Source organism: Trachypithecus francoisi, unplaced genomic scaffold (assembly GCF_009764315.1).
Source record: "Trachypithecus francoisi isolate TF-2019V2 unplaced genomic scaffold, Tfra_2.0 Lachesis_group21, whole genome shotgun sequence".
NCBI classification, from domain to species: Eukaryota; Metazoa; Chordata; class Mammalia; order Primates; family Cercopithecidae; genus Trachypithecus; species Trachypithecus francoisi.
The window spans coordinates 32,291,038-32,306,473 of NW_022681467.1; the positions used below are offsets into that span (position 1 = coordinate 32,291,038).

The window sequence follows — 15,436 nt, forward strand, 5'->3', positions numbered from 1 at the left end:
GTATGTGCCACCTTCCTAGAGAGGAATTCCCTCACTAGCCTTACTAATCTAGATCCTGCCCTTATTCTCTATCATAACACCCCCACTGACTTATTTTATAAAACTTTATTATTTGTTTGCTTACTTGTTACCCCACTAAGCTCTAGAAGGACAGTGACTACTGTTTTCCTAACCATCGTATCCTCTGAAACAGACACTAAAGAATTCACCATAGAAAGTCTTTAAAAACTGCACGAAAGACTACAGAATGAACCTACCTTAGGTGGGTAAGAACAGGAGGCAGCATTTCGGCCAGCTCATCCATTGTGGGGTACTGATACCTGAAATCCAGAAGGATATCTCCTGAATTAGAAAGTACTCACAATTCCCAGTTACTAGAACAGCTGGAAAGGTACAGAAGTCTTAGATAAAAGGCTGGGCACAATGGCTCATGCCTATAATCCCAGCACTTTGGGATACCGAGGTGGGCAGATCACCTGAGGTTGGGAGTTCGAGACCAGCCTGACCAACATGGAGAAACCCCATCTCTACTAAAAATACAAAATTAGCCAGGCATGGTGGTGCATGCCTGTAATCCCAGCTACTCGGGAGGCTGAGGCAGGAGAATCGCTTGAGTCTGGGAGGTGAAGGTTGCATTGAGCAGAAATCACACTATTGTACTCCAGCCTGGGCAACAAAAGCGAAATTTCGCCCCCCTCCAAAAAAAAAAGAAATCTTAGATAAAAGCATTTCCTTTTACCAAAGGCTCAAAGGAGGTGATGTGGTACCTAAAAATGATTGTGGCACATTGTGTAACTCTCTACAACTGCCATGCTAAAGAGAAAGTAAAACAATCCACTATTTCTATATCCTAACGAGCAGCCCTTGGGACCAGAGGGTGGGTGCCACATGAAAAGAAGTAGTAACACGGTTCTCTCTTAGGGTTATTTCCAAACCTCTAACAATCACTTCAGTTTGGAGTCCAGGCGCAGTAAACCTCTGGCACTAAGTCAACTCAGAAAGTGGGTCTTGGTCTACTGCTATATTTAGACAACTAAATGCAAAAATAAACAAAGGTTTTCTAGTTATGGGCACACAGTTACAAACCCTTAGCATGAATGCTTATTTGTTTCACTTAGGCAGAGAATAATATAGTTATTTTTAAAAATTTATTATTAAATTTTTAAGAGACATGGTCTCACTCTGTCACCCAGGCTGGAGTGCAGTGGTGAAATCATAGCTCACTATAACCTTGAACTCTGGGGCTCAAGCTATCCTCCTGCCTCAGTCTCCTGTGTAGCTGGGACTACAGGCGCGTGCCACCATGCCTGGCTAATTTTTCAATTTTTTGTAGAGATGGAGTTGCGCTATGTTGCCAGGGCTGGTGTTGAATTCCCGGCCTCAGGTGATCCTCCTACCTCGGCCTAACAAAGTGCTAGAACTACAGGTGTGAGCCACTGTGTCTGGCATGGTTATTTTACTGTTTTTGAATTTGGTTCATAGTATGAACCATATGATCCTAAAATGTTCGAGCAAGCCCAGGAACAGACCCAGATCAGAATTCTTAGAAAAGTAGTAAGCATCTGACTGGGAGCGTTGGCTCACGCCTGTAATCCCAACACTTTGGGAGGCTGAGGCAAGCAGATTGCTTGAGACCAGGAGTTCGAGACCAGCCTCAGCAACAGGGCAAAACCCTGTCTCTACAGAAAATACAAAAATTGGCTGGGCGCGGTGGCTCACGCCTGTAATCCCAGCACTTTGGGAGGCCGAGGCAGGCAGATCACGAGGTCAGGAGATCGAGACCATCCTGGCTAACACAGTTAAACCCCATCTCTACTAAAAACACAAAAAATTAGCCGGGAGTCGTGGCAGGCGCCTGTAGTCGCAGCTCCTGAGAGACTGAGACAGGAAAATGCTGTGAACCCGAGATGTGGAGCTTCCAGTGAGTGGAGATCTCGTCACTGCACTCCGGTCTGGGAGACAGAGAAGGACTCCGTCTCAAAAAAAAAAAAGGAAAAGAAAAGAAAAGAAAATACAAAAATTAGCTGGACGTGTTGAAAATGCAAAAATTAGCTGAGCATGTTGGTGCACACTTGAAGTCCCAGCTAGTAGGGAGGCTGAGATGGGAGGATCACTTGAGCCCAGGAGGTTGAGGCTGCAGTGAGCCATGATCACACCACTGTACTCCAGCCTGGGAAACAAAGCAATATCCTATCTCAAAAAAAATAAATAAATAAAATAAAGCGATTACAGAATTGAAGATGGAATTGATCCTAAGATGACCACTTACAAATGAGGCAGTATGTGTTCTACATCTGACAGGGAAGTCAGCCCGCCTCTGCCTGAACACTTAAGGGATGGTGAGCTGTGGAACCATTTGTGCACAAAATAGAAAAAAGGAACTGGATCCAAATCTTGCTGGATATAAACTGACCACTGGCCAATTTGCATTATAGAGTCAGAACAGCACAGATTCTGGCACCAGACTGTCTGTGTTCAAATCTTAGTTCTGCCACTTATTTGTTATGTAATGTTAGCCATGTTACTTAATTTTTCTGGGCCTTAGTTTCCTCACTTATAAAATGGGAATAATAGTAAACTTATCCCATAGGGTTATGAGGAGTAAATGAGTTAACAAATGTAAAGCATCTAAAGCAGTGTCTGGAACAAGGTTTGAGTACTATTTAAGTATTAGCTATTATTTGTCTGCAATTGTCTATTTCTCAGCAGTCACTGGCCAAAGGCAGCTCTGGAGATGAGTGAAAGGAGAGGGGAAGAATTAGCATTCCACAGTGTGTGCGCTCACTCCTCCTAAGGTCTTCTCGATAAGCACACCGTCCAGGGAACAAACAGGTAGGGAGCCTGTAACTCTGCCCTGCAAAGCAGACGTAGGAGGAAGCTGAGAGTGCCAAAGCCAATCAATCGGCCCACACCTCTATCTGCCAGGACAGCCTCTCAGAATAAATAGTTACACAGATAGTCAAATTTCCATTATCAGATTGAGAGTCAAATTTCCATTATCAGGATGGGGAGATGCTCCCAGGAAAGCTCAGAAGGACCTGAATTTGGGCCTAGGTAGTTGGGAGTTTCGAGGAAGGACACAAAAATGACAGTTTTGTTTTGTTTTGTTTCTGGGGACAGGGTCTTGCTCAATCACCCAGGAACTGCAGCCTCAATCTTCTGGGCTCAAGTGATCCTCCCACCACAGCCTCCCAAGCAGATGGGAACACAGGTGAACACCACCATGCCTGGCTGGCTAATTTTTAAATTTTTTGTAGAGACAAGGTCTTCCTATGTTATCCAGGCTGGTCTTTTTTTTTTCTTGTTTTTTTTTTTTGAGACGGAGTCTCTTGCTCCGTTGCCCAGGCTGGAGTGCAGTGGCGCGATCTTGGCTCACTGCAAGCTCCGCCTCCCAGGTTCAGGCCATTCTCCTGCCTCAGCCTCCCGAGTAGCTGGGACTACAGGCACCCGCCACCATGCCCGGCTAGTTTTTTGTATTTTTAGTAGAGATGGGGTTTCACCATGTTAGCCAGAATGGTCTTGATCTCCTGACCTCGTGATCCGCCCACCTTGGCCTCCCAACGTGCTGGGATTACAGGCATGAGCCACCGCACCTGGCCCACTATCCAGGCTGGTCTTGAACTCCGGGGCTCAAGCAATCCTCCTGCCTTGGCGCTCCAAAGTGCTGGGATTATAGGTGTGAGTCACCACGTCTGGCTAAAAAATGACGCTTTCAAATAGATAAGGAAGGGAAAGACAAAGACAGTGAGAAGTAGGTGTTCCAGACACATTATGCCTTGAGATTACAGGAAAGCAGGCACCTGCTACGGAGAGCCATTCCTCGATATGGGAAAACATGTAGTTTCCCCCAAAAAACTGTAAACACCAGTCCTCTCAGCCCAAGGAGAGAAAACATGAGGATGGATGGTCAATAAGCATAACCTATAGACTGTAATAAAATCAAAGGGAAGCACAAACCACTTCTCCCATTGGAGCTCAGCCAGTTGCTCTGAGTGCTTATCTCCCAGATGATCTCTTTGTGGCCTTACCCTGTTGGGAAAGAGGGTGCACCTTCCTGCTGGCCTGGGGCATCCACATGACAGACAGCAAAATGCTGGGTGATCTCGTGCATATCCTCAAAGTTAAAGAATGCATTGAAACAGGATTTATCTATAAGAATAAAAATACCCATAAGTCACAGGCTCTCTGTATCTCCTCAATTTTCCTCCACTCAGTCAATGCCTATCATCACCTTCTTTCACTGCTTTTTAACCACCAGTCCACCAAAGTGAGGTGTCTGAACAATCTGTCTGATTCAAGCTGCCCTAAAGGCTGAATATAAGACATCTCATATTGAGATACATATTGAAAATAATTCTCAATTCTAAATAATGTCTGCAAACTAGAAATTACTTTGTTAACGTTTGGTGGCTTCCGATTATAGCACAAAATAATCTTACACCCATAATGCTGTCATTTCTCATGGACATTATTCCTCTATCTCACAAAGAAACACTGATTATATCCCAAGAGCACAGGTGGAGTGAATGTCCTGAGCTGCTCACATTCACCTCATGGGAGTTTGCCTCTTGGCAAAATTGCCAGGGTGCAGTGAGGGGCTGCTGCTTCCACTTCTACCCTCTTTGTATACCTGCTTAGATCACTTCTCATGCCAAGGCGGCTACAAAAGCTTTAACACTCAACTGTAGCCTCAAATGCAGGGCATTTCTGAAAGCCAGAGCAGAGCAGCGTGAAAGAAAACACATGTATGCAGACTCTGTGTGTCCATGGCTGGGGCCAAAATCTTATACTACCATCTAGAAAAGACCACTTAAAGTCACTGGTGACAGACTCTAGCAAGAACTCTTTTACTAATTCATTGAAGAGCTCACAACAAAGTTAAGTTCCAACTCTGAATTTTCTGACCTGAAACAAACAAACAAACAAACAAACAAACAAAAAAAAAAGTACAGGCTTGAAAACCTGGATTTCAGTTCTACTTTCTTAAGCAATTCATTGTATAATCTTCAATCCTTTAGCAGACATGAAGGCGAGATATGATTCCAGTATCCCCAAAATATATTCCCCTGCACACTTCCCAGGAACTTTATACCATTAACGAATGTGGGAACAAGGAGGAAAGGTTACCACAGAGAGGGGAAAACCTCTGCTCTATTAGAATATTATTGTTGTTTGGTTTTTAATATACAAAGATCAAGTATGATAAAAAGGGAAAGTGTAAAATCAAATACATACGGTTGAGGCCAATGTCATGATACGTTAGTATAACTGGTCTGTTTCCTTTGGGTAAGCCTCTTATAGTGACGTGGACCACACCATGAGTTGTTTCTATGTCATGTTCCTGTAACAAGATAATATAAGGTCTCAGAAAAAGTAGAATGAACTTCCCAGGTTGCCAAAGTTTTACAATATCTGCTTTACCGCCATTTCCCACTAGCTGGGGCAGGACACATTAATAAACTACATGTGGCCGGGCGCGGTGGCTCACGCCTGTAATCCCAGCACTTTGGGAGGCTGAGGTGAGTGGATCACTTGAGGTCAGGACTTTGAGATCAGCCTGGACAATATGATGAAACCCTGTCTTTACTAAAAATATAAAAATCAGCCGGCTGTGGTGGCACACACACATAATCCCAGCTACTTGGGAGGCTGAGGCTGGAGAATCACTTGAACCTGGGAGGCAGAGTGTGCAGTAAGATCGTGCTACTGCACTCTAGCCTTCATCTCAAAAGAGTGAGACTTCATCTCAAAAAATAAAATAAAATAAAAGGAAACGGAAGATATGAAGAAGTTGCTGGGTAGCAAGTGAGAGGTTTCAGAGCTTCTGAACACATGTTCAGAAAATTTATAATTAATTTCAGTAGATAATTTCACTAGACACCTATGTGTGTATCTGCCTAGGATCTCTTCTTTCCTGGGAGCTGCCCTTCTGTGTCATCCACACGTTACAGGGGTGGGTCTCGGCTACCATGTCTGTGGAACATAACCTTATGCCACAGCTTACTGGAGTCAGGGAGGCATCTGGCCCATGCTGGGTCAGTATCTTTCCCTAGGTATTTGTAGTTGGAACTAAGAGATTCTAACTTCAGCTTGGCTCTTCTCTTGAAAAGAGGAATCAACTTGGGAGCTTTTAGTAGGCATTTCCACTACTCTACTTTCTGGTGCTAGTTGTGTGTACTTGTAAGTTCTAAGATATCACTGGATTGCCTCTGGTGTAAGCTATATTGGGTGAGTTTGTACCCTCTACTCCTAAAAGATCTTAACCAAGCCAACAAGTTAAAGATGTAGCCACAGCAAAGCTCAGGAACTGAATAAAGCAGACAAAGGATGCACCGAGCTGCTGAGAGTAGATGCCACACTAAGAGTGGTTGGGTGGGGAAAAAAAAGGGACTACAGAAAAGTTAACTGAGATTTATTCTAGTCATGCTCAAGTTTTACATTTCTCAAAAATAAAAAAAAAATTACCATCCTAGCCTAGTGAATTTCTGTTGATGAAGCCTGTATCTATCTCAGAAAGTCTTACATTAGGCAAGACAAGATTCACTCTGTCAATGAGAATCCCAAAAAAGGCAAAGCGCTTCCAGTTTAATTTCCTGTCTAATAATGAACCTCATCAGAGCTTTGGTTTCTCTGATGTGGGCCACAGAATATAATCTCAAGCTAATTGGACATCAATATATCTCAAATTACAGGCCGCAGAGGAGCTGATAGCCATCCCTATCAAATGAAACCATGCATGACTCAATATTTCTGTTATTTTCTATTACTACTACCTCCTAGTCAAGTATATTCAAAGCCTTGAAAAATGAACATAAGAAATGAAGACTAGAATAAGGTACTGTGTACTGGCTATGAAATAAAGTACAGGCCAGGCACGGTGGCTCACACCTGTAATCCCAGCACTTTGGAAGGCCGAGGAGGGCAGATCACCTGAGGTCAGGAGTTCAAGACTAGCCTGGCCAAATGGTGAAACCCTGTCTCTACAAATATACAAAAATTAGCCGGGCATGATGGCAGGTGCCTGTAATCCCAGCTACTCGGGAGGCTGAGGCACAAGAATTGCTTGAATCCGAGAGGTGAAGGTTGTTGTGAGCTGAGATTGTGACACTACTGCACTCCAGCCTGGGCAACAGACTGAGATTTCGTCTCAAAAAATAATAATAATAAATAAATAAATAAATAAAGTATAAGGTTTGGATGGGGGAAGATAAAGAAATAACTTCCTATTTCTGTATTTCTCTTACAATAATGTCAGACTTATTAAAGGACTCACTTCTCGACCCTGGTTCATTCATTAAACACCTATTTATTGAATGCCACTCCATGCCAGACCCTAGACTGAGCTGTGGGGATAAAACAGTAAACCTGAGAAACGTGATCCCAGCCTTCACAAAGATTATGTTCTAGATAGGGAGGGACACAATAAACACAGAAACAAATCCACCCATAATAATAGCTTGTGATAGGTGCTATAAAAGAAACAAATAGAGTGCTATGATAGAAAAGAAGACATTACCTTCACTAAACAGACAGAAAAATGGAAATTAAATTCAATAAAATACTATTTCATACATACCACAATGGCAAAAACTTAAAAGTTAAATAATGCCAAGTAGTGGCCAGGATGCAGAGAAATAAATAAGAACCAACATATACTGTTTTTTTGTTTTGTTTTGTTTTGTTTTTGAGACGGAGTCTTACTCTATCGCCCACCCAGGCTGGAGTGCAGTGGCACGATCTCAGCTTACTTCAACCTCCACTTCCCAGGTTAAAGCAATTATCCTGCCCATCTCCTGAGTAGCTGGGACTATAGTTACTACCACCATGCCCCACTAATTTTTGTATTTTTAGTAGAGATGGGGTTTCACCATGTTGTCCAGGCTGGTCTCGAACTCCTGACCTCAAGTGATCCACCTGCCTCAGCTTCCCAAAGTGTTGGAATTACAGGCGTGAGCCACTGTGCCCCACAAGAATCAACATATACTGTTGGTAAGGCATATAAACTGAAACAACTACTGGGAGAATAATTTGGTAATTTCTAGTAAAGTTAAGAGGTGCCTACCCTACAGCAATTTTATATATAGATATAATCTAAGGCTGGGGCCTTAGTTTCTGGTGCTAGCTGTATGTATTTGTAAGTTCTGAGACATCCCTGGATTGTCTCTGGTTTAAGCTGTACTGGGTGTGTTTGTACCCTATACCCCTAAAGGATCTTAATCAAGGCAATGGTGGTGGCTCACGCCAGTAATCCCAGCACTTTGGGAGGCTGAGGTGAGAGGATCGCTTGAACCCAGTTTGAGACCAGCCCTGGCAACATAGCGAGACCACGTATCTACACACACCAAAAACAACATTAGCCAGGTGTGGTGGCATGTGCCCATAATCCCAACTATTCGAGAGGCTGAGGCAGGAGAATGGCTTGAGCCCAGGAGGTGGAGGCTACAATGAGCTATGATCACAATACTGTACTCCAGCCTGGGTGACAGAGCAAGACCCTGTCTCAAACAACAACAATAACAACAACAACAACAACAACAACAACTAATCTAAATGAACTATCAAACATGGTCACATACACAAAAGGACATGTGCAGAGATGTACGGGTGACCCTCAAACACAAGGATTAGTGGTGCCAACCCTGCCAACCCACTGTGTAGTCAAAAATCCGCATATAACTTTTGATTCCCCCCAAAACTTAACTACTAATAACCTACTATTGACCAGAAGCCTTACTGATAACACAAACAGTTAACTAACACGTATTTTGTATGTTATATTATATACTGCAGGGGTCCCCAACACCTGGGCCACAGACTGGTATCAGTCTGTGCCCTCTTAGGAACCGGGCCGCATAGAAGGTGAGTGGTAGGTAAGAGCGAAGCTTCATCTGTCTTAAGAGCTGCTGCCCATTGCACTGCCTGAGCTCCACCTCCTGTCAGATCAGCAGTGACATTAGATTCTCATAGAAGCACGAACCCTATTGTGAACTAAGCATGCAAGGGATCTAGGTTGTGCACTCCTTATGAGAATCTAATGCCTGATGATCTATCACTGTCTCCCATCACCCTACATGGGACCATCTAGTTGCAGGAAAACAAGCTCAGGCCTCGCATTGATTCTACATTATGGTGAGTTGCATAATTATTTCATTATATATTACAATGTAATAATAGAAAGTACACAATAAATGCAATGTGTTTGAATCATCCCCAAACCATCTCCTACCCCCCAAGATGTGGAAAAATTGTCTTCCACAAAACCGATCCCTGGTGCCAGAAAGGTTAAGGACCACTGATATACTGTATTCTTAATAAAGTAAGCTAAAGAAAAGAAAATGTTAAGAAAATCATAAGGCAGAGAAAATACATTTACTATTCATTAAGTGGAAGTGGATCATCACAAAGATCTTCATCCTTGTTATCTTGTTGAGTAGGCTGAGGACGAGGAGGAACAGGAGGGGTTGGTCTTGCCATCTCAAGGGTGGCAAAGGAGGAAGAGGTGGAGGAGGCGAAAGGGGAGGCAGGCACCCTTAATGTACCTTTACAGAAACACATGGTAATTTGTCTGACTTTTTAAGTCTCATTTTTCTAAAAATGTTTCTATACGGTACCAATCCTTCTTCCACTGTTTACTTTAGTTAAATTGTGCGTATCACAGAATAGTTCCTGACATAAAAGAGGTGAAAAGCAGTCTTGAATAACTGGAACCCTTCTGCCAGGCTGTCTAAGGTCAATTTGTTTTCTGGCACTGCTGCTTCTACATAGTCCTCATTGCCTGGCACTGGTTCAGAAGCATTCATCTCTATCAAGTTGTCTTCTGCTAATTACTCTGGTGTGGTGTCTACTAGCTCTTAAATTTCTCCAAAATCCATACCTTGAAACCCTTCATCCTATGACCCACTTTTTTTTTGGTCATATTCATAATATTTTTAATGATACTTGATTGGCTCTGTTGTAAATCCTGTGAAGTCATATACAACATCTATACACAGTTTTCTTCGGCAGAAATTTATTGTTTTTGGCTTCCTGGCTTTCAAGGCTTATTTTATATTTTATTTTATTTTTTATTATTTTTTTGAGACAGGGTCTCATTCTGTCACTCAGGCTGGAGTACAGTAGCGTGATCTTGGCTCACTGCATTCTCCACCTCTTGGGCTCAAGCGATTCTCCCACCTCAGCCTGTTAAGTAGCTGGGACCATAGATTCATGCCACCATGCTCGGCTAATTTTTGTATTGTTTGTAGAGTTGAAGTTTCGCCATGTTGCCCAGGCTGGCCTTCAACTTTTTTTTTTTGAGATGGAGTTTCACTCTTGTTGCCCAGGCTGGAATGCAATGGTGTGATCTCGGCTCACTGCAACCTCTGCCTCCCCAGTTCAAGCGATTCTCCTGCCTCAGCCTCCTAAGCAGCTGCGATTACAGGCGTGCATCCCCACGCCTGGCTAATTTTGTATTTTTAATAGAGATGGGATTTCACCATGTTGGTCAGGCTGGTCTCAAACTCTGACCTCAGGTGATCCACCCACTTTGGCCTCCCAAAGTGCTGGGATTACAGGTGTGAGCCACTGTGCCTGGCTGGCCTTGAACTTCTAATCTCAAGCAATCTGCCTGCCTTGGCCTCCCAAAGTGCTGGGACTGCAGGTGTGAGCCACCGCACATGGCCTCTGGCTTTTTCTTTCTTTTTTTCTTTTTTTGAGACGGAGTCTTGTTCTATCGCCAGGCTGGAGTGCAGTGGCACAATCTTGGCTCACTGAAACCTCTGCCTCCCAGGTTCGAGTGATTCTCCTGTCTCAGCCTCCCAAGTAGCTGGGACTACAGGCGCGCACCACCATGCCTAGTTAATTTTTTGTAGTTTAGTAGAGACGGGGTTTCACCATGTTGGCCAGGATAGTCTCGATTTCCTGACCTCATGATCCACCCACCTCGGCCTTCCAAAGTGCTAGGATTACAGGCGTAAGCCACTGCGCCTGGCTGCCTCTGGCCTTTTCTATAACAACAATGGCATCTTCAATGATGTAATCCTTCCAGACTTTTATGATGTTCTATCTATTGGGATTCTCTTCCACAGTATTGACAATCTGTTCCATAAAGTACCATGCATTATGAACCTTAAAGGTGATCTAGAGGCAGAATCAGAAATACCGTATTTGAGGGCAAGTATACCACTTAGGCACCTTTGGTATTGAATTCAATACTGAAATTCTGGGGTTCTGGGAGGCCAGGGGGATTGTCTGTATCAAAAGAACTCTGAAAGGTAGTCTCTCACTGGCAAGGTATTTTGTGACTTCGGGGACAAAGCGTAGATGGAACCAATCCAGAAAAAGGGTTCTCATTATCTAGGCCTTCTTGCTGTACAATCAAAACACTGGCAGCTGGTGTTTTTCGTTTCCCTTCAAAGCTTAGAGGTTTGCAACTTTAAAGATAGGGCAGTCCTGATCATAAACCTGGCCACATTTACACAAAACAGAGTTAGCTCATCCCTTCCTGCCTTAAATAGTCTGATACCCATTTCTCTTCCTTACTAATAAGTCCTTTGTGGCAGTTCCCCCTGAACCCCCCGAAATAGGGCACTTTTGTCTGCATTAAAACCTGTTCAGGGCTGGGTGTCGTGGCTCACACCTGTAATCCCAGCACTTTGGGAGGCCAAGGCCAGTGGATCACCTGAGGTCAGGAGTTCGAGATCAGCCTGGCCAATGTGGCGAAACCCCATCTCTACTAAAAAATACAAAAATTAGCCAGGCGTGGTGGCTGGTACCTATAATCCCAGCTATTCGAGAGGCTGAGGCAGGAGAATCGCTCGCACCCGGGAGGTGGAGGTTGCCGTGGGCCAAGACCGCGCCATTGCACGCCAGTCTGGGCAAAAAAAAGATTTAATACTGCATCTTTCCATTTGTTTACATTTCTCTCAACCATGAATGGTGCCATGTATGATCTATAAGTGTGTGCATAAGTTTTAACTTTTTGTAACAGATTTGTGTATATTTTGTTAGTAAATGATAAAATAGACTAATGTCTACATATAGTTTATACAATCATGACATACCTCACTTTTTCTTAATGTTTTCAATAGCTCTAGGTTACACAGTTTGCGAGTTTTTTTTCTTTTATCTTTTTTTTTTTTTTTTTGGAGACAGAGTCTTGCTCTGTCACCCAGGCTGGAGTGCAGTGGCCCAATCTCGGCTTACTGCAACTTCCACCTCCCAGGTTCAAGCAATTTTCCTGCCTTGACCTCCTGAGTAGCTGGGACTACAGGCACGCTCCACCACACCTGGCTGATTTTTTGTATTTTTAGTAGAGATACAGTTTCAACATGTTGGCCAGGCTGGTATCAAACTCCTGACCTCAAGTGATCTAGCTGCCTCGGCCTCCCAAAGTGCTGGGATTACGGGCACGAGCCATCCCGCCCTGCTGTGGGTTTTTTCAAATTGCTATAAATCTCCAAAAGCTTTCTGACTGTGTGTGATAGCTCATGCCTGTAGTCCTGGCACTTTGGCAGGCTGAGATAGGAGGACTGCTCGAGCCCAGGAGTTTGAGACCAGCCTTGGCAACATGGTGAGACTCTATCTCTACAAAAATTTTTTTACAAATAGCCAGGCCTGGTGGTGCATGCCTGTGGTCCCAGTTACTCAGAGGCTGAGGTAGGAAAGTCACTTGAGCTACAGTGAGCCGTGTTCCTGCCACTGCACTCCAGCCTGGGTGACAGAGCAAGACCCTTTCTGGAAAAAAAAAAAAAATCCAATATATGTATTGAAAAAAAGCTATGTATAAGTGGACCTATACAGTTCAAACCTGTGTTGTTCAAGGGTGAACAACAACCTTCTCTATAATGTCAAAAAAAACTGGAAACAACCCAAATATTCATCAATAGGGAAATAAATGAATTATGAATTATCCATATGACATACAGATAAAAATGAACTAGAATTATTAGCATTAATACACACAGAAAATCTTGAAAAAAATGTAAAAGAGCAAGATGCAAAAGGATATCTATTAAAAATATACCACTTATGACGATTTTTTAAAAAGCAACACTATAGATTCTGTTTATTTATACATATGTGTACACACATATACATACACATATATATTTAGAGACAGGATCTCATTCTAGTGCCCAGGCTAGAGTGCAATGATGTGATCATAGCTCACTGCAGCATAGAACTCCTGGGCTCAAGCAATTCTCTCACCTCAGCCTCCCAAGTAGCTAGGACTACAGGCACACACCCCTACACCTGGCTAACTTTTATTTTTTAGATTTCTTGGAGAGACGGGGTCTCCATATTTGCTCAGGCTGGTCTTGAATTCCTGGCCTCAAGTGATTGTCCCAAATCGGCCATCCAAAGCGCTATTACAGGCATGAGCCAGCACAGCCAGCCTACAACTAAAGTATAAAAACTTGGAGGAGAAACAAGGTACACTAACTTTAGAACATTGTTTCCTTCTGGGAGTGGATAAAGTATTAACGAGAACTAAAGGAGGTTTCAATATCTCTCATGTTTTGTTTCTTGAGAGAAATAAAGAATAAAGCCGGGGAGGGAGCAAGAAAAAGGGAGAGAAGGAGAAAGTGTCTGCCATATGGAGTGACACTACAGGCAAATCCAAGTTAAAGAGAGTGTCCAACAACTTGTCACCTTTACAATCTGGTTGCTGGAACCTGTCTTCTGTCAAACTCAAACCTTCAGTAGGGTCCTGCTTAAAGACTCCAGTTTGGCCACTACTGAGAACTGAGGGAAACACCAGTTTATACTCTGACTCTAAGCATAGCAGGACCTCGCCAAGGCCCGGTAACTGATGGTAACTAGTGGTGGTGATGGTGGTGGTGGTGGTGGGGTGTGTGTGTGTGTGTGTGTGTGTGTGTGTACACACAGGAGGTGGACGGGGATGAGACAGTGAGCTGCCAGGGAAGGTCAGGAGAAGGATGGTAAAAAGGGAAATGTAACAGGTGGGGTAAAAGACAATACTTTAAAAGTAGATGAGGGAGGCTGGGTACGGTGGCTCACACCTGTAAAATCCCAGCACTTTAGGAGGCTGAGGCAGGCAGATCACGAGGTCAGGAATTCAAGACCAGACTGACTAACATGGTGAAACCCATCTCTACTAAAAATGCAAAAATTAGCCAGGCGTGGAGGCACGCACCTGTAATTCCAGTTACTCAGATGGCTGAGGCAGTAGAATTGCTTGAACCCAGGAGGCGGAGGTTGCAGTGAGCCAAGATCGCGCCAGTGTACTCCAGCTTGGGCAACAGAGTGAGATTCCATCTCAACAACAACAACAAAAAGGAGATGAAGGAATAGGGCAAAGTTACTACTTTGTTGCCATTTCATAATCTGGATGATATTCAAAAGTAAAACTGGCTCCTTACAAAATTTCAACTTTTTAGGGATATCTCAGCCCCTACTATGCCATAATATGCCCTCAAGTCATGAAACAACCAAAGTATCAACGGCCAAGAGTCCTAGGCCCTGTTCATTGCCCTACTTGGAGCAGCCCCAAGTTGTCAATGTCTCAAAGTTCTTCATTTTCAAAGTATGTGAATGTAAATATGCTTAGCAGAATAAAAAACGAAAAGAAAGGAAGCATTCACCTCCGTGGTGATTGGCATGCACATTTTTCGTGACCTTGTGAATGAACAGCTTGAAAAAAACTCCATCTGTAGATGAATGTGCAGAGACTCTGGCTAAGCAGCTGATTCAATTGTCAGGCCACTGCAGACTGTTGCTACCTTTTTGTCTTAGTCAACTATCATCTGTTTTACAGGCTCTTCATCCAGTTATCTCATCTCCCACCCCAACATTCTAGAGTGTGACTACACAATGAGCCTGTGCTCAAGAGCACAGCCTAAGGGAGCACCTGGTCATAGATCTCTCCCATCTCTCCCAGCAGTTTCTTTGCTTTTCCTTTTCTTTCTTCTTCTTCTTTCATTTATTTATTTATTTATTTTTTGAGACAGGGTCTCGCCGTTGTCACTCAGGCTGGAGTCCAGTGGTGTGATCATAGCTTACTGTAACCTCGAATTCCTGGGCTCAAATGATCCTCCTACCTCAGCCTCCCAGGTAGCTTGGAGCACACATGCTTGCCACCATACCCAGCTAATTTTTAAATTTTTTGCAGAGATGGAGTCTCCCTATATTGCCCAAGCTGATCTCAAACTCCTGGGCTCAAGTGATCTTCCTGCCACAGCCTCCCAAAGTGCTGGGAATATAGGCATGAGCTACCATTCCCCAGCTCTCCCAATACTTTTTGATTATTTATCATCTCCAAGGCTATGCACTTCTTGAACATAATCCCTTTATTCTCCATGTTTATAAAACAACCTGAAATCATAAAGGTCCTTGACATAATTTTCTATTCTGGACTGTCTCTCCCACCTAATGAAAGATGTAGTCTTAAACAGAAGGTCTTTTTAAGGTCAGGCAGGATGGCTCATGTCTGTAA

At 43.5% G+C, this 15,436-nt stretch overlaps 1 protein-coding gene across 1 annotated transcript in view; it reads right to left on the reverse strand.

Moving 5' to 3' along the window:
- The window catches only part of NDRG3 (NDRG family member 3), a 127,116-nt gene that overhangs the window by 59,936 nt on the left and 51,744 nt on the right, over positions 1 to 15,436 (reverse strand). Inside the window, exons 5-7 of the mRNA XM_033186334.1 lie at positions 5,236 to 5,341; positions 4,029 to 4,149; positions 258 to 320 (exon numbers count right to left, since the gene is read on the reverse strand). Coding sequence (XP_033042225.1) covers positions 258 to 320; positions 4,029 to 4,149; positions 5,236 to 5,341 — 290 coding nt within the window. The remainder of the gene's footprint in view (positions 1 to 257; positions 321 to 4,028; positions 4,150 to 5,235; positions 5,342 to 15,436) is intronic.